The sequence below is a fragment of the Nothobranchius furzeri genome, chromosome 15, assembly GCF_043380555.1.
Source record: "Nothobranchius furzeri strain GRZ-AD chromosome 15, NfurGRZ-RIMD1, whole genome shotgun sequence".
Classification (NCBI taxonomy): Eukaryota; Metazoa; Chordata; class Actinopteri; order Cyprinodontiformes; family Nothobranchiidae; genus Nothobranchius; species Nothobranchius furzeri.
In genome coordinates, this window is record NC_091755.1 from 36891868 (window position 1) to 36918295 (window position 26428).

Below are 26428 nucleotides of genomic sequence, written 5' to 3' on the forward strand. Positions count from 1 at the left end.
CTTTTCACACCATTCCTCGTAAACCATAGAAATGGTTGTGGGTGAAAATCCCATAGTAATGGAGCAGATTGTGAAATACTCAGACAGGCCCATCTGGCACCAACAACCATGCCGCGCTCAAACTTGCTTAAATCACCTTTCTTTCCCATTCTGACCTTCAGTTTGAAGTTCAGGAGATTGTCTTGACCAGGACCACACCCCTAAATGCACTGAAGCAACTGCCATGTGATTGGTTGATTAGATAATTGCATTAAGGAGAAATTGAACAGGTGTTCCTAATAATCCTTTAGGTGAGTGTATATATTCACATATAGGACGGCTTGCCGGACTGCCCTGAAACAGGGGAATCTGAGCTTTTTCCACAGAACATGGCTCACAAGGCATTCATTCATACTTGAAATCATATGAGGGCAACGTGCTGGCGTACGTCATCGTATTATTTTGATGACGATAGTCAACAGTTGGAGTGTAGGTCAACTGGTAAACTGACTGCTTTTTACAAACTAATTTCTCTCCTCACCACAACACATCCACATCGATGCACCCAGAAGATGCCGCCCCAAGTCACCTTGTGGTGTCCTGTTTGAGTGATTCCACATCCTGGGGTTGGCAAGCCACTCTTTTCCGGCTAAGGACAGTGGCCTTAGACTCAGAAGTACTAATCTTTATCCAAAGACCATCCCACCACCTGCTGGAGGTTCTGGCTCAATGAGGCACAACATTATCCATACAAACAGCAGTTCAGTTTGAGGCCTCTCTATCTGAAGACTCTCCACCACGGCCACATCTAGACATCGTGTCTATAAAAGTTATGCACACAACTGGTGGCTCATCATGTTGCATGCTTGCTAGTTCTGGCTTCAGCTTCCAGGTTCTGTTCAAATGTCTTTTTAATGGCATCATCATGACTCAGCACTCATCTTCTGACTCAAATGAAACCCACTCAACAAAATATATTATATTAATATATGTTTTATTCTTCTCAGTTTTTATTACTATATTATAGTTTATTTTGTATTTGCAAACGTCTTACAGGTCCTTTGTGCACAGACCTATCACCACGGCACACACACTGGCACAACAAGATTGGTCAGAAATAGATTAATTCTATTTAGTTGCACACAAATTCAAGACTTCCGCAAGGACATAGGAGAGACATCAACAAATAACAAATCCGATCCGTTTCCTGTTCTGAAATCCAAGTTGACTCGATATATCAAAGTAAAATCCAGGCGTAACTTGAACATTCTCAACTCACCCCCCAAAATAAACACAAACAAAGCTTGTATCATGAACAGGACTGAGCTTTACATGTACAGTGGTTGAACTGATGAATGTGGCGAGCGTTGCCATCAACACCTCTTTCTGTCATGAAATAAAATAATCTCTGTCTTTAAATAAAAAAACTGCTGACAATATAAAAATACATGGCATTGTACTGTAGTTCATTAAATAAATCAACGATTCATATATAAAATATACTGAAGTGTATAAAAATATGTCTTACAACTTGTTTCTGAAAAGGGGGAAAGCTGTGAGCTTTGTGTCTGCCGCTTCCAAACAAACAGTTGAGCACAAAATTTCAAAATATGTACAAAAAATGAAGTAATGAAATTATAGTTATGACTAACAAAATCTACAGAGGTATCCAGAGTTATGACTTACTGTCTCTTGACATTTATTCTTATATTAGCTTGAGACCAAAAGGTAAGGACATTTCGGTTGACTGATTTTTGTTTAAATTTTGCGTTGAAGCTTCGTGGTCTTAAATCTTACACAGTTGGAAAACCCGACCAGTCTCTTCTACTATAAGGTACAAACTGTAAGAATTGAGTAGACATAAAAGGTGTAAACTTCTAAAGGTGTGACAAAAGCTCCCCCATAAGCTGTCAAAATCCAAAGCAACGTTCTCCCAGTGGTATTCCTTCTGGTTCTGAGCTTCGTGCTGGCAGGTGTGGTCCAGGGCTGGGTGTTTGGTAAATAACCTATTGACAGCTCTCAAACAGCTTATGAAGGGGTCAGTCCTGATCCTGGAAGGCCGGTAACCGGCATGTCTTTGTTGTTTCCCTGCTCCAACACACCTGATTTTCATCAGCAGGTGATAAACGGGCTTCTGCAGAGCTTAACAAGCTGCTGCACGGGTGATAAATCGCTGAATGTAATGTGTTGGAGCAGAGGAACAACAAAAACATGCTGGACGCCGGTTCTCCCGCACCAGGATTGAAAACCACTGTTCTGAGTGACCACTATGCTGGTTAACCTAAAACAGCGTGTGACGAGACTGGTGACCAGCATAAGGAGGAGCCCAGCTGTTGTGCTGCGTACACCTCGGCTTTCTCAAAGTGCCGAGGCTCCTGACCGTGAAAATGGAAAATAAAAAATCAAAAAGGGCCAATATGTGTTTGTTTTTCCTCTTAGTTACCGAGGAAAAGTTTAATCATCGAATCAACCAAGAAACCGAACAAGAGTGAATACCAACTGAAACATGTTAAATTAAATTTGGCACATATTTTGGAGCTACCCACATGTTAATCTGTGCTGCTCCATCAACAAATACGTAATCCTTACAACTTCAACCTGGCAGTGAAGGTGACTAATCAGGCTTTCCAACTGTATCAGAAGCAAGAAGAAGAAGAAAAGGAACGGAGAAGTATTGTTGCAACAATGCAATGACCAACAAAACATAAATGTTTATTACTTTCTGTGCCAAATTTTTTAAATTTGATGATATTACAGGATTCAAGCCGTACTTAATGGAAATACCTACTCAAAAATAAATTAGTAGTGAATATAAACGCTTTCAATCAGTTAGTCATGACGATATCAGTGTATCTTTGGAGAGGCGGAGAAAGGACGGTGAGGGATGCGTTTCTCCAACGCATCACCTGTGTAACAGTATTTCAGCCCACTGAGATCAGAATGAACACAGGCAGTGTCAGCTATTCTAAATTGAAAAGAAGAAAGAAAATAAAATCAAGCAGAAAAGCCGGGACAAGAGCCAGGGAACGCAGAGATCATTCAGAGTAACACTGCTTGGGTTGCTGAGGCAGTTCACGGAGCATTGATGTGTCACAGAAACGACGCAGAGGACGCGGCTGCAGCTGTTGAACATTCAGGCAGATGTTTTTGTTGCTGACTTTAAGAAGAGTGTGTGTCTTGCTGCGAGAGAGGACATTAGCGTGTGTGTTGTTTCCCTTATAGGAAGTGGTTTATCCCTGCTACCTCCTGTCCAGGCAGTGTATAGCACATGCTAAAGCCACCCTCCTCTCCCTGTGCTCCAGCTTCTCTTCCTCCTCCTCCTCCAGGCTCAGAGCTGTGGGACAGACTCGTCCCTCACTCCCCGTCACACGGTAAAGTGCCATCCTCTCTAGCACGCGAAGGCACGGGAGCACCGAGCTCGTCCACGCACCAACAGTGGCCACGTTGCATGCCCTTGGAGGAGCGGCACTGTGTGAAATTAAAGCAAAGGGATGGAGATTTTAAAAGTGGAAGAAGGTAAAGATGGAGAGAAAACAAGGGAAATATTGAGAGACTTTTTAATGGCTCTTTTACAGCTCAAAAAGCTAATGAGTGACTAAGCTGTTGGACACATTTACCTGCTTTTTCCTGTAGAAGCCACGGGTGTCACAGTTGGGTATGTAGATGTCACGGTCAGACTGAAAGACGGTCAGCTCAAGACCCCTCAGAACACTGTTGAGCAGTTTGCGGCAGGGTGCCTGAAAGCAGCAATGCACGATGGGACTTCAAACATCACCAGAAGCAATGACGGAGCATGTTAAGAGGCAGTGACACGCTGCTGTCTCGCCTCAGGTGGAACCCTCTTTCATCACCGCACAAGTGCTCATGAATCCCACAGGATTAGCTTCTAGTGCAGCATTCCCGGCAGGAGCAGACAATACCCATATTGTGTCATATTATGTGGCACATCAATACACAGAGCTTGAGCTTTTCAGGTCACAGGATAAACCAAAAGGACAATGTTTTTCTAACTGTTGTTGAATTCTCAGCTGCCTGCACGTCACTTCCAAAACCAATCTCGCAATTCAAAATTTGCAGCTGCAGCAGCAGCTTCAAACTTTCCCCGACTCGCATCACGCTCAATTTGTTCTGCCGCATAGCAGCACACACATCATGCACCATAATGCATGGCTCTGGAGCGGCGCGTGTACATGCTGCTGCAAGAGCACAAAGAGCTGCAGATCTGTGACAAAAGCTAACATACGGCTCCGTGCATCACAAAACAGTCTGAATCTTTAAAACAGGTTGAATGAGTATTACTTATTATAGACAGCAGATTAAGAGCTCAAACTTACTTTTTCAATCTCACCCAAGTGTGGGGGATGTGGACCTGAGAGGAAAGGAAATGCCATCATGAGAATGGAAAACACTGTTTTTAATTCCATACAATATTTCTATTTTGTGAGATATTGTGCCAGTTTTTTTTTTTGCAGAAGGATCCAGTGAGATTGTGAGGAGACCTCCGTGTGCGGTTTGCCGTTTTAATAAGAGACCTAATTTTCATCAGTACTTTTCCTTTTCATCCAGCTAATCGCAGTGTCTCCTTTTGAACAGTAGATGGAGATCATGGCAGTGGATAGCAGCCTGATCATCCTGATCAGGTAGGTGACACTGTGACAGTTTCATTCTCTTATCTTCCAGAGAAGCCGGCTTCTGGCACAGATCATTATCACGAGCCCTACCATTGAACTGAAGGATGAGACATTATAGCACACAACATTTCTATGCAGGGACTGCTGGGGCTTGTTGAATCTGACTTGGAACCATAATTTCTGCTCAGTAGCAGCACTGAAAATACATTAAAAAAATCCAGAGTGACTCCAGGGGTGCTGCAACGCAGTACTCAAGGATGGAGGTTTGCAAATTCAGTTGTGGTGCACGAAAGCAGCCAAACCTAAATGTCACTTTAACAAGCCTATGTTTTCCTGGTCAGCGACATAGCATCGCATGCAATAAACAGTGGACAAAGTGTGCAGAATTATAGAGAATCTGCCATGTGCATTAAGCTTAATTGTAGCATTCGTGCAAATGCATGTGTAACAGCATGTACGTGTGTGCATGTAAAGTGTCTTACCTGTGGGGTAGGGCTTCTCGGTGGGATTAGTCCTGATGTGCTTGGCGCAAATGCCTCTTCCCTGCAACAGAGCCTGCAGGGGGCTGTGTTCCCTGGGTGGGGGGACACAGCGGAGCCCCTTGGCACAGCTCAGGGTGTACACACCACACGGCTCCCCATGGGCCAAAACTGTCGTGCTGCCAGCCACATCAGGGTCCCTTGGGGGCCGACCTGCCCCCGTAGGATCCTTGCAGGAGGGACAGACCTTGAAGGGGCCCCAGCGGTTTGCTCCGGCCCATGATCCGCAAGGAGCAATCAACAATAAAACAACAGCTGTTAAGTTAGAAAGGATAGGCATTTTGTGTCCAGGTCTCAGGTTCTGCTCACTGTCACTCCCTGTCAGTTAAATGTGGCTGATGCTATTTCTGGATATATATCACTCTCTGTCTTCCCTTCCCTCTCCTCTCTCCTCTTCTTGCTTCTGTGTGGCAGTTGTCCTTGGTGCTTTGCTGGTCGAGTCCCCTGCAGTGCCACAAGACACAAATGGAGATTGAGAGAGACACAGCAAAGCCCCGGCTTTTAAAGATCTGAAAGGCGGTGATCGAGAGGGAGTGAGAGCAGGAGAGAGAGCACAGTTATGACACCTTCAGGGGCTGGGACTCAGAGAGAGAGAGACACACGGAGAGGGAGGTAGCAGGGAGGAGAGCAAGTGGAGGGTGGAATATGTTCTTTTCAGAAATTATGAAAATCTCTCCAACAATCGTTCCTTGTAACTATTATGTAGTCCTCGTTGCACTTGTGTTCAGCATTGTGATGCATTTGTAATGCACAAACACTTGTTTAGATTTTTGCACTTTCTTTTCAATGCCAAACACCTTCTTGAAGGTTTGTCATGGTAACAAATACAAATGTGCTTCCATCAGTGCTGCCACTGCAATGCTGTCCGCTCCACCAGATGCAGACTCCTTTTCAAATCCAGTTAGTCCTGTACTAACACGCAACTCAGTTCCACACCACCTGTAACAGTCTTCCTTTCTCATTTAAACTTCACCCAGTATTTACTGAGCTGAACCCTAAGGAAATGCACCCAAAAATCCAATGTGTGTATATACAAACACATTCATTATATTAAAAACGGATTAAAGGACACTTATGCAGGTTCGGTTAGGCAGTGAACTACGGTTCATGATTTAATTTTGTTAATTTTATTGGATTAGCTTGTTCTCCAAATACAACCATTAGTTGTCACCGTGGTGCAGTTTCTTCCCACAGAACAAAAAGATGCACAACAGATCCATTGGTGACACTAAGGTGCTTCTCGTGCGCGCAATTGTGTGTGTGTGTCATTTTATTATTGAAGGGGATTTTAATGTAGAGTGTCTAAAACGTGTATCTTTGCCTAATATACAGAGAGTATTAAAACAAAAACACAATAAAAACTGTAACCTGAAGCGGATACTTTCAAGTCATATAACCTTTAATGCTAGGGTAGTGTCAAGTAGAAATGCATAAAAGAGGAATTGAGCTCTTCAAAGCACAAACACACTTCGTTGTTGGAATTCAGGGTTGTGCGTGGCTCAAATCTGCATCACAGCTGTCTGCTGTTCCGATGAGTCTTGGCAACAAGAGCACAAATCAGCTGCCTCCTTGTGTTCCCATCAGCCTGCAAGCAACTGCACCAGGCTGAGGTCTGTTTCCACAAAACAAGAGGATGTCCCGAGATACACCCATGGTTTTGGATGAGTCTTTTTTTCTTCATCAATATCCTCTTTCAGCATCTTTCTGCTTAATAATTCTCATGAAATTTGGGTGTACATTAGTTCCCACTAATCAGGCTGCTATGGGTTAAAACATCCTGATCTGTTAGTTATGCGTTAATTATTGGTTAACGAGTTTTCCAGCAGTGGGACTGAATGTCAAACATAAAAGTCAGTCGAATCCCCTGTTAGAACCATCAATGTTCTTCTTCTGTTTAAAATTACTGAATTATACATGTCAGATCTCCTTCAGGTATACGCGCCCAGCAGGGCTCTGAGATCCTTAGGAAGCGGTCAGAACCAAACAGGGTGAAGCTGCTTTTAGCTCCTACGCAGCTCACAGATGGAATCAGCTTCCTCATGACCTCAAATGTGCCCCAACTCTAGTAACTTTTAAATGAAAATTGAAAACCTTCATGTTCTCATCAGCCTTTGAATAAATGTTTTATGCTGTACCTTCTGCACTGTGTTTGCTCACTCTAACTTTAACTTAGTTTCTTTTTTGTTTTTAAATTGTATTTTCCGTCACGTTGATTTTAATGTTCTTGCTAATGGAAAGCACATTGAATTGCCTCTGAATATGAAATGTGCTATAGAAATAAAGCTGCCTTGCCTTGCCTTCGCTCCCTTGAACCAGGATAACATGCAAAGGGCCGCAGACTCACCAGGAGCACGTGATTGGTTAACGTCTCGAAGCTGCTTCTCAAACTTTGCTGCGATTGGTTGTTTAAGAATTGGAGACGCTGGCGTCACAGAGAAGCGCTGAACTCTAGTTTCCAGAGTTTTGTGAGATGTCAGGGTCCCCTGATGGACACGTGTGTCTTTCTGTCTTATTAACGGATTCCAGGTAAGTCACTAACTGATCAACAGACACATAAATGACGGAGCACAGCCCTGTTCTCTGCCTCCACTCACCTTGGTTTCACGGCTCGAATCTTAAGCAGGTTAACCGTCATTCTCCGCTAAAGAAGCTAAAGCAAGGTTAGCTTACGGCTACATTCAAGCTATTTTACAGTGACAAGCATATTGTTACGTCTTTAAAGTGCTGTCCACTAACGAGGAGGTCAGCAGTGCTGCTGCTAAACATGCGAATGTGAGTTCAAATCAGTTTTGTAGCTAACTGTCTGGAATTATGCTAGCTGGAGAGAATATGTTGCGACACGCCCCCTCCCAGCGTCGATGCAACGAGTTGACATTTTTATAAAGATGAATCTTTTGTTTTCATAATTTTTAGTTGTTTTCCAGTATAATGTTTGAGTAAACGGGTGAGACACGTCTGATTTTGGACGTTGCTTCAGTCACGAAGTGGTCTAATGAAGAGCGCATCCTTATCTGTGGTCGCATTCAACAAAAAATATAAAAAAAATACATATACATTATAGCTTTGAAGTACAACACGTACTTTTTCCTTTAGTTGTTTCGCTTCTACGAGGTGTTGTATAAACCGGCTCCTTAGTTTTTGCGTGATTTAGCTGAAAATCGCTGGAAAGGGCATGAAACGCACTTCCGCCTTTACTCAAAGGCCACTTTACTAGGTACACCTATATACAGCTGCATATTAATACAAATGTAGATGACTAACCAGCCGCATGGCAACAGCTCAGTTCATCTGGGCAACTAGATATCGCAAAGATGACCTGTTGAATTTCAAACTGATCATCAGAACATAGAAGACATTTGATTTTATCAGAGTGACATGATTGTTTGTGCCCAATGGGCTGGTTTGATTATTTCAGAATCTGCTGATCTACTGGGATTTAAACCCACAGTCATCAGTCAATGTCCAGCGGGTTCTAGATGATAGAAAGACAGTAGCAGCTCCGATAAGCAATGATCCTGACAAGAACAGCATCTCTGAAGCACAACAGCTGCTCCAGATGGACTCCAGCAGCAGAAGACCGCACCTGGTGTGCGAACCTGTTGCTCGTAAACTTGAAGGATGATGATTGCATGCTGCATTTTTAATGATTGCATCACAACGCTAGAAAAATATAGTCAGAGCTGATTTAAGTCTTTGTAAGAACAATTAGCCTGCTCAGTTCAAGTTAATTTAACATTTTCGAACTACATGGAAACTGTTGGGACACATCCTGGACTGACTGAATAATGTGGTTCGAAATGGATTCAAACAGTTGAGGAGGTCGAGGACATTAAAAAGTCTCTCGACATTCTAGTGTGGAAATCTCTGCTGTCAGGCTGCAGCAGAAAAGCATCCTGGACATTGTGAAGGAGATAAAGCTACTTTGAATCCATGCTCCTGATGGCCAGCCTGTTACTGCATTCAGACTTGTGTTATTTGAGAAAATAAAACAGCAACGTTGCAGTTTTTTACCCAAAAAGAAGAGGGAAAAGGGCAGGGAAGAGTTGCGTTGCTCTTAGCTAATCAGAGGTGAAACGTTTGCATATCATAAATAATAATACTGTAGCCCCCCCTTCTCCTCCTCCCAAAAATGTCTACTCCTAAAACAGCTGTGCAATAACTTTTTTTTAAAGAGTGACTCACAAGGTATTCATTCATACCAGAGACTACTGCAGATTTGTATTAAACAAACAAGTGAACCAGTAAAATAATAGTATTTTCAATTACTTTCTGCAGTTTAGTTTTATTCATTTGTCTTTTGACTCAGATGGATGATATTAACATGCTACATCACCGATGCCTTCTGAATCTGAGGCGCCGTATTCGTGATGGTCGCCCTGCTCAAGAGAGATACGCGAGACTGCAGAAGGATGGAGACGTGCTGAGGTAAGCAGGCTCTTCTAAGCTTTATTAACTTAGCTTGGTTTAGCCAGAGCTGCTTGACTGAAGACACCTTTAATCACGTGCGTCTACCCCCAGTGGAGCGTTCCGATCTTTTATCGAAAAGTACAGGGGGCAGTGAGTCTTGTCTCTGGTTGCAAATAGATCTACCGTTGCTCTCCCGAACCGTTGCCAGATCTGAGCCACTACTAGTGGGTGTAGCCTCCACTCTCTCATCATTGGGCTGCCCCTGGACAACAAGTACCCTCCCAGATTCAGGTGCCCGGTACATGAGTCACACTGATAGGCAGAAGCCAAACGCTGCACCACTGAAGGAGTTTGCAGGACAGATCCAACAGGGGGAGCGAATGAGTGCCCCCTTGTTTATTTATGTGTGACACCACTGTATTATTGTCTGTTTGTATCAGAACATGCTGATTGTTCAGTATCCTCTAAAAATTTCTCAGAGCCAGTGAGACTGCTAGCAATTCCAAACAGTTGATGTGGAGTTTGAACTGAGCTGAAGTCCAGATCCCTCTCACCGCCACTTCATCGTAAATTGCTCGCCACCCTTTCAGGCAAACATCTGTGCACACTACCTTGCAGAAGGACACTCAGCCTATTGGTGAACCTCGGTGCAGGAGACCCAGTTCCCTCAATGGGCGAAGGGCCAGCATGCAAGCAGCTGCTATGGTTAGCTTTCTGTGCAGATGACATGTCGTGTACAGCTGGTGGGGATGGGTCCAGTGTTTAAACGTGCGCGTCAGGAGAAGTCCGAGCGGCACCACTGAGATCATAGCATCATGCCCAAGAGTTGCAATATAGTTTGGAAGCACAGTTTGCAATGCACCTCTTTTTCTGGCACCACAAAGTAGCAGCTGTACCAACCTTTGTTAGTTTCCGAAGGTGGGACCATACGTATTGCTCCCTTCATCAGTAAGGTATTTATTTCCTCTCTTATAACGGTCATTGCTTCGATTCCCACAATTATGTTAGCAACCGAGCGGAAACGTGTTGGTCTGACCCGGAACTTTAACTGGTAACCCATAGCAACAGTTTTCTCCACACATTGTATGACTGACCTGTCATACAACGGGTGAGGAGGTGCTGCCCTCTACCGGAGCAGGGAGAAACATCTCTGTGGGCTTACATGCCCTGAGGCATGCAGGTAATGGTTGATTTTGAGTTTATTCATTTATTTTTTCTTTATCAACACGTCTGTCACAGAATAAACAGTTGTGTGTTTTGTGGAAAATTGCTTGAGGAACTGTGGGTGGGGAACGCAGCGCCATTTGAGGCTTGGGTCTCAGAACACATGAACTGCATGCTCTGAAGGCAGGCTGGACCACAGAGCGAACATGTCTCCCTTCTCAAGAGGTCCAAACGGAGACGGCTCGTTGCTAGGACGAGTGCGTCTTCTTCCTTTGAGGTGAAGAGTCTTGCTTGAAGTTCTGGGGTGGTCTTTTGCTCCAGGCCGACTGCCGAGGAGCTTGCTTCTGGGATTGTGGCTGCTGAAGAACATCCCCGGTGGCTGCAGGCACGATCATTCTGGGGTAGCCGTTGGTTTGCGTGAGCTCGTACCGGGCCTGCTTCTTGCATCCCATCTGGGAACGATGCATCGTAGCGCCTTGGTCTGCTTCTTCCGGAGCTCAAACTTTGTATAGCATCCAAGAACTGCCCGAAAAGCCCCCCAGTAGACACTGGTTCATCCGTATACACAGCCCTGTCCTTATCTGGGATTTCTGAGAGGGTTAGCCACAGGTGCCTTTTGGGCTACCACCATTGATGCCATTCCCCCCCTCAGTGAGAGCGCTGCACAGAGGGGTGTACGGAAAATGTAGTCCGGCCGTTACTTGAATCTCATTCAGGAGGGGGGTTAGGGGGTTGTCAGGTGGCATATGGTTGCCCATTTCCAACAGGAACACAACTTGGTATGTTTGTAGCATGGTAGCTGAACTCAGAGCAAGTGGTGGTTGCCTGAGCCTGATAGATTTTTGCTAGCTGGGATGCAGAGAACCTGCATTGCTTAGAGGGGAGCCACTCGCACCCAGGTGTGTGATGGCACCAGGTATGCTGCCAGAGTGATTCCATTGAGGGGAGACCAACCAGTCTGCCCTTCTCGGCTCAGTCGAGGTCCACATACTGGGTGAAACCAGGCACAGTAGTGCGTGTGGACAGCGGCTTGTTCTAGCAGGATGTTAGTTCTGTCACAAAGTCTGGGAACATGGGCAGCCAGTTCTTGACTGCAGCCGGCTTTGATGGAAGAAAAAAGCCCTGCAAGCATGAAGGCTTTCTGAGCTGGAGAAGTGTCTAGTTTCTCGCCAACACGGCGACAAAGAGGAATAAAGGAGAGGTCGTCCTTGGTGGTCACTGGAAAGGCGGTGATGGTGGTCAGTGTCTCACACTGAGCCGCTGAGAAATCGCCATCTCCCGACATACTCCGGTCATCCATGTGGATGTGCAGGACGCCATTGTCCTTGTCCTGGGTCCCAGTTAGCCCATCTATGAAGTCCATGTGGTCTGTCCAGCTGGGAGCGAGGACTGTGACCGAGAAGCCTTCCTCGTCAGACTCAGACGAAGCCAGGTCTCTCGACTCAGAGAACATAGGGACTTGTTAGGAGACAGCAGCCTCTCCTAGCATGAAAATGACCCTACGTTCTAGCATTGAGTGCCTAAGCTGGCTGCAGAACGAACATGCGTCTGGTTCTGTCAATGCCCCTCTGGTGTGGACAATGCCGAGACAGATTTGGCAAGCTTTATATATCTCCTTGTCATGGAGCATGAAGCTGAATCCCTGCGGGCAGGATCGTATAGCAGACTTCTGCTTCTTCAAGTCAGGCCGGGTGTTCATCCCGAACCATGAGGCCCAATAACGTAGTTGCTAGTGGAGTTCAGTGGTGCTAGGGTTAGGGTTAGGCTAGGTGAATAGGAACACATACCAGCAGGCAGCGGTCTAATTCGGCTTGAACAGTTAAGCTAGAGTGCTTACTTGCAGCTAGCTGGCAGAGGTTAATTGGAAGGTGTGTGTGCATGATGTGTGAGAAGGGGTATTTATAGGCAGGTTCATCCTGCCCCCTACATCACACCTTATGTGGCCTAAAGGCGTGATTAAAGGTGTCTTCAGTAAAACCACGCAAGGATGTGATATCCCATACTATATATGTGATTGGGGAAATATGGGGGAAAAACTTTACCTTTGAAATCGGTACAAATTTCTATTTTTTTTTAAAGCAAGAGCTAATTGCCACATGAGGAAAGAGCAAGACTAAATGAAAACTTGTGTTCACCCGACAACCTGTTTTGGCTGTGTTGTTTTGGTAATTTATCAATATTTTTGTGTTTTACTTTTGTATTGCCCAGAACAAAATAATGGTGTCTTTTTTTATGTTTTTGGAAAAGCGCCATTGCCACCATTTTGTTTTTCTTTCATTCTGTCATTTTTATTTGTGCTACATTTCCAAAACAACAAGCATTTTAGCCTGTGGAAGTGTCAAATAAGAGCATGCTTGCAAAAAAGAATGTGACAAAAGAATTTAATAGTAGCTTTTAGTTAATTACTTTCTTTTGTGATCTTTTGAAGTGTTAGGGTTAATGTTCTATGGTTATATAACTCACTGTTGCACAGCTCTAAGTTTAAGTTAATATGTGGGTAATATACCCTCCCTCATCACTCTTTGGTCCATTTTGACGTACACACAAACATTCCAGAGGCCTATATTTAGGTAAATAGGAGACAATCACTGATTGGACCAAGGGGTTTTAAATATATTTATTCCAATTTAACTACATTTAGTTCTGCATCTTCTTTCATTGCCATCATCTTCAGTAGAATTTCTGCATATTTCCCTAAGTGGGATATTTTCTTTCAGCTGAGGTGTCTCATAGTTAAAGTAACAGCTGGACCTGTTTGGAGTCACACTGATTGGTAACCTGTAATTTTTCTTTTTCCTCTGCAGTTACCAAGGGAACTCTGAGGAAGTGGGCTGCTATGTAGCCGGCCATCCACTATCAAAGGGAAACTGCTACTTTGAGGTAAGTTGTTCTGCAAGACAGCATCGGTGTGTATTATAACTGACTTTGCTGCCAGATGTAACGTGACCACTCCAGCATGCAGCGGAATTCTAGACAATGAGTGTTTTGCGAATTAAAATTAAAAAAAATTTTTGTTGAGTACAGGATTGCTTTACCACCCAACCATCAATGTAGGCTTTAGGAGTGCAATTGCTGATAATTATCTTAACTTTATATTACATCTGGAATGCCCTCTACAGTCAGAATTCACCAGTGCAAAAAATGAAAAATGTCCTAGCAGCGTAAAATCATGTATGGGTTGTGGGTTAGGTGGTATCTTTCAGTATGAGTCTTTTTCAGCAGGCAAACTGAATAACATTATTTTAGTTATGTTGCAAAGCTGGTTTACTGCTTTTTATATGTAGTAGAGATGGTCTGATCTGATCATGTGGGCACGATCATGTGATTTTTTTAAAGGATTGAGATTGGGGAAAAAAAGATTGGATTTAACCTTTTAAAACAACAGTTGTGACTTTTAAATTCATCCAGAGATGGAGATTTTCTAATGGAATAACAATAGCTTAGTTTTAATTTCAGTAACGTCAGAGAATTTACGGCAGGCAGGGGTTCAGACACCAAGGTGTAGCTATTAGCAAGCAGGCTAACACAAAGCTATGTGTCTCTTTAGGAGAGCAAAAATTTCTGCAGCTTTGCGGTATTTTAACCCAAACGGAGAAGGCAGAGCTACAGACACTTGTAACGTGTGCATATTGGGCATTCAGCATGCTGGAAAGGATACAGCTCCATGAAAAACGTGGAGCCAGCTGACAGAAGAAGATACGCAAGTAAACAAAGAGAACAAATAAACAAAGAGAAATTGCCAACAGACTGGGAAACATCAAGGTTTCCAAGTCTGCTGCAACTCCCGAGCTTTGCATTAGCTACAGGTGTTGTACAGGGAAACGTTAACCTGCCTGTTGAGGCGTGGGAACGTGTGTCAATAAGCAGCTGCATAGTGAAGGAGCAAACAACTTGATATAAAAGAAACGCTGCTATTTTTAAACATGCTCATAATATAAACATGTTTTTTAATCAGTGCACTTCTCAAACAAGGAAAGTGAAACTTGAAGGACAACTTGGATGTGTGTTTCTTCTTGTTTTAATGCTTGCCTAAAGAGTATATCCTTTTTTAATTTAAATTCTTTGCTGAAAAGAATCGATTGGGACTTGGTATCAGCAGATACTTAAAATCTAATAAAAGTATTTAGCTGATTGTTGACGAGATGTTTTCTGACGTTCAGCCACAAATTAGCTGCTGGTGTTGAGCCTGGTTGGCTGTAGAAGGTGCACACTGGAGCAGGATTGTTCCAGAGATGGATGCAAACTTCTCTCACTTTAGTCTTCAAAAGAAAAAAAAAGTTTATTTAGAAAGTGATCCAATGTGGGCTAAATATGGAGCATACCAGGATCGGGCAGCATCAGAACCTGGTAGCTGAACACATGTGGAGTGACGGCAAATCACAACACAATCGCAACACATCAAAATGGTTCCAACCTTTACTTTGACTCCGTAGGACATCAGTATTATTTGTGTAGCTGTAAGATGTTGCTATAACATGCTGGAAGTGACTTTTTGTCAGATGTGAAACTTTTCTTCACACAAACAAAGGTCTCATTTCTAGCTCTGACGGATCTCTCTGACATTTAGATTTGTGGGTTTTTTCTGGGTCATTACCGAGAGGTTACAATACATTATCCTCCACACTGTGACGCAAACGCTGTCAGTTTGTAAGATATCTCTAGAATTTAAGAGCATTTATTTTGATAAAGGTCAGGCTTCTGTAGACATATGCGTCACTGCTTTCCTCGGTTCCACTTGTCTTGCTTTCACAAGGAATCCGTTTGACTGCTACTGTAAGACGTCGTGCAGCTTTGCTCGTGTCCACATTCTCTCTGCACGGAGGCCGCCTGAACTTTTGCTGCTTCCCGCTTTGTTTAATTATTGTTCTTTCAAACATTGTCACAACTGCTGCTACCACGACAGCAAATGTTAGGCCAATATGAAGGAAATTAACTGAGCTACAGCTGCCTCAGGGTCTAGGAGTTCTTCCAGAGGTTCATGGAATATTCATATCTCTCCTGTCTTAGCTTCCCTACATTGGCTGCCTGTTAAATTCAGAACAGATTTTAAGATCCTCCTTCTCACATATAAAGCTCTTAATAATCAAGCTCCATCATACATCAGTGATCTGATTGTTCCATACGTTCTTAACCGAGCACTTCGCTCTCAGACTGCAGGCTTACTGGTGGTTCCCAGAATATCTGAAATTAGGATGGGAGGCAGATCTTTTAGTTATCAGGCTCCTCTCCTGTGGAACCAGCTCATAGCCTTAGTTCGTGAGGCAGACACCTTGTCTACTTTTAAAACTAGGCTTAAAACATTTTTATTTGATGGGGCCTATGGTTAAAATCTGATGTTAGCCCAGATCTGGACAAGTGGGAGAGTAGAGGGAGGTGGAGTGTACAGTCGGTAAAGACGGCTCTCCCTTGCCCTGCCTCCAACATGCCTACATCTAAATAGGATAGATTATCCAGAGTTATCTCTGTAGTTATGCTGCTATAGGCTTAGACTGCTGGAGGACACACTGACCACTTTTCACACTCTACTACTTTCTTCTACTATCTGCTCTTTAACTGTATTATTTTCTGCAATTTCAGCTGTTAACTTTATTTTCTCTCTAAGTGTTTTTCTCCCCAGAAGAAGCTACAATGATGTTCTGCTGAGCTGTGGTGGCCTCATGGAGGGGGCCATCAGCTAGCACACTGCTGCTAACCACTTAAACTTTCTCCCTCTCCTGATAATAACTTTTTACTTTCCTTGACGTTGAATGTGCTACAGCTAGTTTACCCATTTAATTATAGATTCACCAGGATAAATACAATAAAGTTCATCCCTCACCAAATAGAATATTTACTAAGAAATCACAATGTAACCATAGAAACACTACTTGGTAAATATGTTGTGTAGATGTGTGTGTGTGTGCGTGCGTGCGCGTGCGTGCGCGTGTGCGCGTGCGTGTGTATCTGCCTAGTCTTCTCGATCCCCAGTGAGTCGTGGTGGTCCTCTCCAAAGAACGAGATGGCGGATACAAGCAGCTGAAATTAGTTTTCTCCTCAGGGTGGTTGGCCTCTCCCTTAGGGATGGGGTGAGAAGCTTGGTCATCCAGGAGGGGCTCAGAGTAGACACGCTGCTCCTCCACATTGAGAGGAGCTAGTTTAGGTGGCCTCCTGGATGCCTCCCTGGTGAGATTTACTGGGCACGTTCAATCGGGAGAAGACCAAAAAAAAAAAAAGACCCAGGACACGCTGGAGGGGCTATGTTTTACGCCTGCCCAGGGAACTCCTTATGATTCCTCCGGAGGAGCTGGCCCAAGTGGCTGGGGAGAGGGAAGTCTGGGCCTCTGCTTAGACTGTTGTCCCTGCGACCCAACTCTGGATAAGCTTTAGAGAATGTATGGATGGATGAAAAATGCAACCACACATTTGTTTTATACATTGAATGACTTCTAGTAATGTTTTTATTTATTTATATTATTTCAATCCTTGTCTCCTATGTGCCCTCTTTTAATTTTTTTTTTTATTTTAATGACAATATTGGAACTGACACGTTGCAATTTTTATAACACTGGCTGTTTGGGCTGGGCAATATGGCCTAATATCAGTATCACAATATATTGAGGATATCACCTCGATAACGATAAATGGACGATAACTACAGGTCGGCACAGAAACAATAGTTGTCCACTAGATGGGGCTGTCACGTGTGATACGTTGAGTCACATTTTTACGTGGCTCAAGGTGGTACATCTTAAAGGGACAGGAACGATGCCAACCTACACACATCTTTTAACTTTTTTATCATCAAATTTATTGACATGGGAAAAAGAGTCAGAAATTTCAATAATGATAAATTTCGATTTATTGACCAGCCCTACTGGCTATAAACGGTAATATGGTCATTCCGCCCAAGCCTACTACTGAGTAATTTTAATGATTTTTTTTTCCACACACAAGGCTAGCTGTTACCCTTCATTGACATTATTTTATGCTAAGCTAAAGGAGTACTGCCTGATCAAGAGAATGAATGGGCTGGTTACAAAGAGCTATTTCCTACTTGTCTAACTCTGGGGAATATGCCGACAGACAAAACTTTACTTTGGTGTGGAATATCCGTTTAATGCTTTTACAATCTTCTCTGAATTGGGTCTTCAGTCTGATTCAAAACTGTATGTCAGACATTTGGATCTAAGCCCTCTCCATAAGCTGTTAGATGGCAAGTGTCTCATGTTTGCTGTATTCTTGATGTATAGGAGTGTTTGTAATAATTGTGTTATAATGCATTAATTAAACCTATGGTACAATAATGTGTTGGGTGAGGTGTTGGTAAGTTGAAAGTAACACTGTCATTAAAAGGTTTATCAAAGTTTTTTTTTACATTTATTTTGATCGTCATTCATGCTTTTGAGCCTTGTTGGAGACTAGGCCTCAGGGACAAATGTCATAGTTTGGTTATTATTTAATCAGCTGGATGAATCTCTGAGTGGTTTTCGGATTACAAGCTGTGATCATTACACTCTGGTGAATACAGAAGTATCTCATAAGATTTTTAGATGTTTTTTTTTTTTTGCAGAGTTATTGAAATAATGCATCATGAAAAGCATATTGTGGAGTAATGAAATTTAGAATTTCTTCTAAATGTTTAGTCGGATTGTCTGTGAAAGGCAGAGGTTTCTAAGAGTGCTTCCTTTTTCTTGATTAAGTTTAATTTCAAACACATTTTAGATATTTGGTTTTGGCTTCATACTCCCGCTTTACATTTAACAATAGTACGTTTAATATACTGTGTATGCAAACAACAGTTGTGGTGGATTACATAAAGTGTGACTGTTGTGGGGATATTTGTGTGTGTTTAGGTAACAATCGTGGACACGGGGGTGAGGGGAACCATTGCTGTGGGCCTGGTGCCTAAGTTTTACAGACTGGACCACCAGCCCGGCTGGCTGCCACACTCTGTAGCTTACCACGCTGACAATGGCAAGTAAGTCCACCACACTCGTTGACACGCTACAGCGCAATCCTTCTGTCATGCATTATTGGAATATTTTTGCTTCTTTTCCCTGCAGAGCTATATTATTATCATTTTCATTATTGTTGTTGTTAATGATGATTAATGAGCGTTAAACACCTGCTGACCGGCAGGAAATCAGGCTTTGGATGATCTGATGCACATCTCCACATGCTGCCAATAGTTTTAGTAATGAGCGAATAAAACTGATTTGATGAAATACCATTAAATGTGAGTTTGATTCAACATCTTGAGATTGGGCCTCTCTGCTTACTGCTGCCTCTGGGAGCTGACTCCGGATAAAGCGGAAGAAAATAGATGGGAGAGTGGATCTTGAGATCCAGTTCAATGCAATACAATCAAATGAACATCTTTCGTCAATAATGGGACTAATTTTGTACTCCTGAAACATTACTGTGAACAATGAGCTAGACAACAGACAATGGGGGTAGTTGGAAACACATTTCATGTCATCATTAAATGGATTGACTTCTATTAAGTCACAATGAACTGATGCACATCGAGTGAATTTGAAAGGTAATTTGTACATCCAATTGCATCATGCATGTGTTTGTTCCTAAATCTATAAAAAGTAGTTAATTCCCATCATTGACTTTAGGTTATACAATGGGAATCCTGTGGGGAAACAGTTTGGACCAAAATGTGCTCGGGGCGATCGCATCGGATGTGGAATACACTCGGAAAATTTCGAAGCAGGTGTTACAAACGTCTTTTTCACCAAAAATGGCAAAGAGGTAAGTTCTTTTGATGCTTTATTCGTCCGTCTGTCCAGTAATAAAATCTAGAACTCTATAATCCAACTTTTGTTAAATAAATTTGCATTTTGGACCATTACTGTTTCCCCTTCACCTCTCTGCTAAACAACACTACTAGTCAGATCCACAGCCTGGTCCCATCATGTCCTAAGTAATGTAAGGAATTCTCCAGAGTGTCTTACGAAACTTAATTTATCTAAGTTAACTATTAGCAGAACTCTCTCTTTGAACCACTTTCTGCCATTTTTCATAGTTTCACTTTCTTCCTTTTAAGGCTATTCAGAACCTGACTTCTCATCATCATACCCTTCCATAGCTTACTGTTCCCCGTCCAACCACCATGGGCCCTGAGCTTTCACCTGATGGCCATAACTCTGACTCTTTAGCATCTTGCCTGAAAATACAGTCATTCAAGCTAGCATAGTCATTAGAAAATCTTTGTTCGTCAATGCAATCCATTATTTTTCTATTCTTTATCATTACTATTTTTATTTTAGCTTTAGGTTTTCATCACACCTTGTATTCTGATCTAAGGTGCCTGACAACAAAATGTTATTATTATAGATTTGAAAGGTTTTGTCTTCCTTTTTGAATTCTTCTCCAGCATTCATTCTTTTGTTACTTTTTTATTCTTCAGGTGGGTTTAGCAGAGGTTGCCATGTCAGCAGAGGGGTTATTCCCTGCTGTAGGTATGCACTCCATGGGGGAGGAGGTGAAGGTTGACCTGCAGGCAGAGTGGTTCCTGGAGGACAATGATAGCATGATGATGGTTGACAGCCATGAGGACGACTGGGGACGACTGTACGACGTCAAAGTTAGCGGCACGGTAGGACACCGAAAAGGCCGATTTGTGTTATTTCTTTGTTAAAGGATTACAGAGACCTTTTGAGGACATTTCTGCAATTCAGATAGAAACGAGCTGTGATGAAAAGGAACAGCTGTACCCTCAAACATCAGAGGACTTTGTAAGTATTAGTGAGGCTTTTTCTCTCGATATGAGAGTATAATTATGATTTTTACCAAATAATTATCAACAAAACTACACAACACGTTGAAGACATAATCAATCAATCAATCAATCAATCAAATTTTATTTGTAGAGCACCTTCCACAACGTTATCGGAAGCCCAAGGTGCTGAACAGCATCATCATAAGAAAAACATTCCCAGTACATGGGCATAAAAGCAAGATAAAAACATAAAATCATAAAATATCAAGCAAACAATATTACAAATAAAGAGAGATAACGGAATAAGACTAATCGATCAAAAACAAATGGTGGACAAAATAAAATCAAGCATCTGGGTTAAAAAGAAGAAGAATTAAAATCCATAATGTCAGGGCAATCCAAAGAACCCTAGCGCTAAAACGCAATCAAATAAAAATGAGTCTTTAAACGAGACTTAAAGACTTGAAGGGATGGTGCCTGCCTAATGCTCAGTGGCAATTCGTTCCACAGAGTTGGAGCCAAAACAGAAAAAGCACGACAACCCCTCGATCGATATTTCGACCGGGGGACCACCAGAAGTTCCTGCTCGGCTGAGCGAAGAGACCGAGATGGAGCATACCTCTGCAAAAGTGCAGCGATGTACAATAATAATAAAATAAAAATAGTCATCTCTTTCAGTAAAGCTGTTTGCACAGTTCTAAGATGATCTATTGGACCAAAAATACACACAGTGTATTTTTATTAGTATTGTGTACGTCCTGAAAAGGCCAGGTTATTCTGTGGCTTCTTATGTATGTTGTACTGATAAATGACCTGCAGTTGAATAGTGCCTTTCTGAATTGGAGGACTCCAAAGCGCTTTACACTACAGTCATTCACCCTTTCACACACCACTGCCCTAGAGCACACTGACTCACAGTCAGAGGCGAGGCTGCCGTACATGGGCACCACCGGTCCCTCTGACCACCACCACCATCAGGTAGGTAGGGTGAAATAGCTTGCCCAAGGATCCGAGTGACAGAGCAAGGGTTTTGAACCTGCAACCCACCGATTAAAGGATGAACTCTTAACCATTTTTTGTGGTTGTTTTTTCATCAAGGTTCATTTGTATGCTTCATTCAGTTTTGTATCAAGTCATCCACATCACACATTGTTCTGTACTAAAACCCTCTTCGCTGACCCCTGTACCTACCGTAGTGTTCTAACTTAGGATGTTCCGATCACGTTTTTTTTTTGCTCCCGATCTGATTCCAGGATCTGCCGACGCCGAGTCCAGATCAGGAAAGCAATAAAATAAGAAGAAAAAGGAAATAATTTTCAGGAAAGCATTGAACTAAGAATTAAACACATCCATGTTGTCCTTTAAGTTTCTCTTTCACTTATTTAGGAAGTGCACTGATTAAAAAGCGTGTTTTATGTTAATGTATTTAAACGTAGCAGTGTTGCTCTTATTTGAAGTTGTTTACTCCCTCAGTATGCAGCTGTATTGAGCAATGCATGTTTCTGTGACAGAGCAGGCAGGCGGAGGCGCGGCAGGGAGGGTAACTATTTCCCGCATAACACCTGTAGCTCCAGTGCACAGCTCCGGTGCTACAGGAGAACTAGAAAGTCAGGCGTTTTGCAGTCTGTTGGCAATTTCTCGTTGTTTATTAGCGTACTGTTAGTGGCAAACTGGGAATTAATGGAGACCAGTTATTAGCTTTGTTGATGCCCAAAGGGAAATGCCATCCGCGAAAGCAGTTTGTCTGAAGGCAGCAAATTATGAAGCGGTGTCCCTTCCAGCATGCTGAATGTCCAGTATGCACGCATTAAAAGTGTCTGTAGCGCTGCCTTCTCCATCTGGGTTTAAATACCACCAAGCTGCAGATATTTTAGCTCTCCTGAGGAGATGCATTAGCTCTACGTTAGCCTGCTTGCTAACTGCAGCATAGTGTCCGAATCTCTGCCCGTCATAAATTGTGTGACGTTGCAGTGTTGTTTTCGTACAAGAACATTTCCAGCTGAAAAATCCATCATCCAGCTGCTTCTACCAACCCACTGTCATCTGGACAAAGCAGGCAGCACTGTGAGGATCATGTTCTTTGATTTCTCCAGTTCATTTAACACAATCCAGCCTGATTTACTTTGCCAGAAACTCCAGAAGACACAGGTGGGGGCCTCAACTATCGCCTGGATTAAAGACTACCTGACAAACTGCACACGTCAGACTTCCAGTACAAATCAGAGACCTGTCATCTACAGAAATACTCAGATGACTCTGCAGTTGTCGGGTGTATCAGAGATGGACAAGAAGCTGAGTACAGAGAGCTGGTGGAGCACTTTGTGGCATGGTGTGGAAACAATCATCTGACCTTGAACGTGAACAAAACAAAGGAGATGATTTTAGACTTCAGAAGAAACAGGGTGGAGTCAAACACTGTTTCCATTATGGGAGAAGAAGTGGAGGTGGTTGAGGAATACAAATACCTTGGAGTTCACCTGGACAACAGACTGGACTGGAGAAAGAACAGCGAAGCTGTTTACAAGAAGGGACACAGCAGACTGCACTTCTTGAGGATGATTAGGTCCTTCAGTGTCTGTAGCAAGATGCTGCAGATCTTCTACAAGTCTGTTGTTGAGAGTGTCATCTCTTCAGCCATCATCTTTTGTGGTAGCAGCATCAGAAGCAGGGACCTGAAAAGGCTCAACAGCTTAATAAAAAAGGCTGGTTCTGTTCTGGGGACGATTCGGGAACCACTGGAGGAGATAATGCAAAGAAGGATTCTCCAGAGAATCAAGAAAATGATGGACAACCCTGAGCATTCTCTTCACAAGACTGTCCGACAACGGAAGAGTGTCTTCAGTCAGAGGCTTCTTCAGTTTCGCTGCAACACTGACCGCTACTGGAGATCCTTCCTGCCAACAGCCATTGTAATATACAACAACTCTTTGATGACTTGATTATTATTATTATTCTGAGCTACTACAGTAATCAATTTCCCTCTGGGATTAATAAAGTATTTTTGAATTGAATTGAAACAAATAATATTGATGAAGAGGAGCTTATTGATATTGGAAAGTAACTGTTTTTATTCTATTTCAAAGTCTTTGTCTAAGGAGGAATTTAAAATGTCACATTTGTTGTTTTAAAAGGTTAAATCCGGTTTATTTCTCCCGATCCTTTCAAAATCACGTGATTGGATCAGAACATCCCTACAGCATCCCTTTAGATACAATCACTTGATTTTGCATGATCTGGACTTTAATGTATGATCTTGAATTGACAGGACAAGTCAGCCCTGGGGTTCTTTTTCTTTTGCCGCTCCGGGATTTTCCTCAGTCCTTTATCCGGAACAGTGTAGATAGTCGACTCTCTGAGGAGGCTTTGGGGCTTTTCCCTTTCACTCATCTGCTTCTACACCACCACAGTCTGGAATTATGCAACAGGTTCATCAAATCATTAGACACATCAGTTATACATACACCATTTATTACAGATTAAATTAATTAAATGAATATACATTCAAAAGTTTGCTCAAAGATTGTTTATTCAAATAAATTTAAGTAGTTTCTCCAACTTTATATATATATATATATAAGTGTTTCTCTCATATAACGTTTTGGACCAAAAGCAACTATTGGACCATCTGGTTGTTGGTCTGGCCGAATCGCGGTACTTCTTCACCTTCCTGGTTCTTCCATTCATTATGCACTCATGTATTTATCAACAGAACACAACTGGTATGAGAGGTTCTCTGCTCAGTAATTTTAGAGAAGGAGGAATAGCTAGCTGCTACCACATAAACTTTAGGACAAATTACCAGAGTCACTAAAAATGTACTATTTGAAGTCACAAACCGCAAAAAACGTTTGGAGCTAGGAAACAATGACAGGACTGCACTCTCTCGTTTCCTCTGGCAATGCGGGTTTCCGGTTCTGGCTGAAACGTCTCAACGATGTTATGCCAGAAGTGAGTGTTCTGGGGGCTTGTGTTCAAAACCTAGAGCTTGTTCTGTAGATTTGCTATAAGAAGAATAAATAAAACTGATGATTTCCAAAATTTCAATGGAATTGGCCATAACAGCAGCTTTAAAAGTGGCTTGAATCAAACAACTAAAACAGAAAGTTGTACATCTCCACCACAGAGATAAACAAGGTAATGAGGAGTGACCAACTCCTGTCCACAGGAAAAATAATTACCCTGGGAGATGCAAACATAAAACCTAAACCTCCCTGAAATGAAGGATCTCAATATCCAAATCGTTTACTGCCCTGGAATCCAATTCAGGCACATCATTTTTGTTGATTTTGAACAACAAAACACCAGCCAAACCAAGCACACAAAAATTCTGCTGTCATTCAGGATAAATGACGAGGACTACCACGACTGTGCCACAATCCAAAAACAGCTCAACACATCACTGGAAGCAGCACTTTTTAATTATTATTTTCACATGACTGTTAACAGGCTCTCTTGTTCTGGTTCTCATGATAACTTACTGGAAGAAACGGAATTATCTTGTGCTTACTTCATCTGTATAATGTCTTTACTTTTGGTGAATTGGCCTGAGTCCAGAATAAAGGCTACTTGGCTGTACAAGATACAAACAGGTATTAAGTTTTAGAAATATATGAAATGTATTTAGCCTGCTAATTTATCTCAAATACTAATAACTACCGTATTTTCCGGACTATAAGTCGCACTACTTTCATAGTCTGGTCGGTCCTGCGATTTATACTCCGGAGTGACTTATATACCAAATTACGTAGGTTATACCGCGCTGCTGCGGGCTGGCTCCGGATTAGGAATGAGCTCCCCTGCCCCGTAGGAATCTAAAAACACACAGCCATCACCTGCTGGAGTCTGTGGCGCACCGTTACGCACCTGATCCGGCCGAGGAGTGAGTTCCCTTGACCCGCAGGAAACTAAAAACACACAGCCATTACCTGCTGGAGACTGTGGCGCACCGTTACGCACCTGATCCGACCCAGGTTTCAGCTCACCTGCCCCGCTGGGAATAAAAAACACACAACCATCACCTGCTGGAGCCTGTTGCACACTGGATCCGTCTCTGGTTTCAGCTTCTCTGCCCCGCCATCACCTGCTGCAGCTTGTGGCGTGCTGCTGCGGGCTGGCTACGACCCAGGAATGAGCTCCCCTGTCCCGCTGGGAGGGTTTCAAACACCACCATCCTCTGCTGGAGACTGTGGCGCGCTGCTGTGCCGCATTGTTTATTCTGCTATTGTTACCGGTACTTGTCTTGCAATGTGAAACGCTTGGTCTCAGATTTTGTAAGAAAAATAATAAAATTTCCCCCCAAAATGCGACTTATAGTCCAGTGCGACTCATATATATGTTTTTTCTTCATTATACTTTTTACGGCTGGTGCAACTTATACTCCGGAGTGACTTATAGTCCGGAAAATACGGTACGTTAAACATATTGAAAACTTTCTCAAAGCAAAATATATTTTCATTAAGGAAATAACTTATAAACTTACCTATTTAATACTTTTTTATTCACAGAAATGTGGAATGATCTTCCAAGCACTACCAAAACAGTGGCTTCCTTTTCAGTTTTCAAGAAACTCCTGAAGACCCTGATCTTCAGAGAGCATCTTCTAAACTAGCACCCTCCCTGCACCCATCCCCCCCTCTACCGTCCACTCCTTTGTTCCCTCCTCTCCATGATTGATGTCAAGTTGTTGTTATTGTTGTTGTTAGCCTCAAGGGCAACTGCCGATTATCACTTGTAAGTCGCTTTGGACAAAAGCGTCTGCTAAATACCTAAACATAGTTTTCATGAAAAAGCGCCGCAAACCTCCACACAAACTCTTGTGTGAGCTTCAGGTCGCTGGTGTTCCTCAGAGTTGGCTCCGGTTGTAGCTAGGTAGCTACCTCCATGAGCTTAGCTCCCACCTCCACGCTAGCTTTGGGTTAGCTTCAGGTTAGCTTGTAGCTAGTTCGACCGGGTGTCGTCATTTAATCCCAGGCTTACAGCCCCACCCACAGCTCCACCTC

The 26428-nt window shown here is 42.8% G+C and overlaps 2 protein-coding genes across 3 annotated transcripts in view; one reads left to right on the forward strand and one right to left on the reverse strand.

Annotated features, from left to right (window-relative positions):
• Positions 1 to 956: 956 nt before the first annotated feature.
• On the reverse strand, positions 957 to 7232 carry LOC107390376 (insulin-like growth factor-binding protein 6). The gene is made up of 4 exons (XM_015967040.3): positions 5093 to 7232; positions 4314 to 4348; positions 3597 to 3716; positions 957 to 3447 (listed from the first exon to the last, which is right to left on the reverse strand). Exons 1-4 carry the CDS (start codon positions 5427 to 5429, stop codon positions 3334 to 3336), a joined length of 606 nt encoding a protein of 201 aa, XP_015822526.1. The 5' UTR covers positions 5430 to 7232; the 3' UTR covers positions 957 to 3333.
• A 69-nt stretch (positions 7233 to 7301) lies between these two features.
• The window catches only part of LOC107390377 (SPRY domain-containing protein 3), a 91121-nt gene continuing 71994 nt past the window's right edge, over positions 7302 to 26428 (forward strand). Inside the window, exons 1-6 of one of the 2 annotated variants that reach the window (XM_015967042.3) lie at positions 7302 to 7675; positions 9456 to 9574; positions 13525 to 13600; positions 18553 to 18677; positions 19324 to 19459; positions 20118 to 20306. In XM_015967042.3, the coding sequence (XP_015822528.3) occupies positions 9456 to 9574; positions 13525 to 13600; positions 18553 to 18677; positions 19324 to 19459; positions 20118 to 20306 (645 nt within the window). In that variant the 5' untranslated portion in view covers positions 7302 to 7675. Of the gene's footprint in view, positions 7676 to 7735; positions 7922 to 9455; positions 9575 to 13524; positions 13601 to 18552; positions 18678 to 19323; positions 19460 to 20117; positions 20307 to 26428 lie in introns of those variants that run through there. The other variant, XM_054745727.2, reaches the window with a different exon arrangement.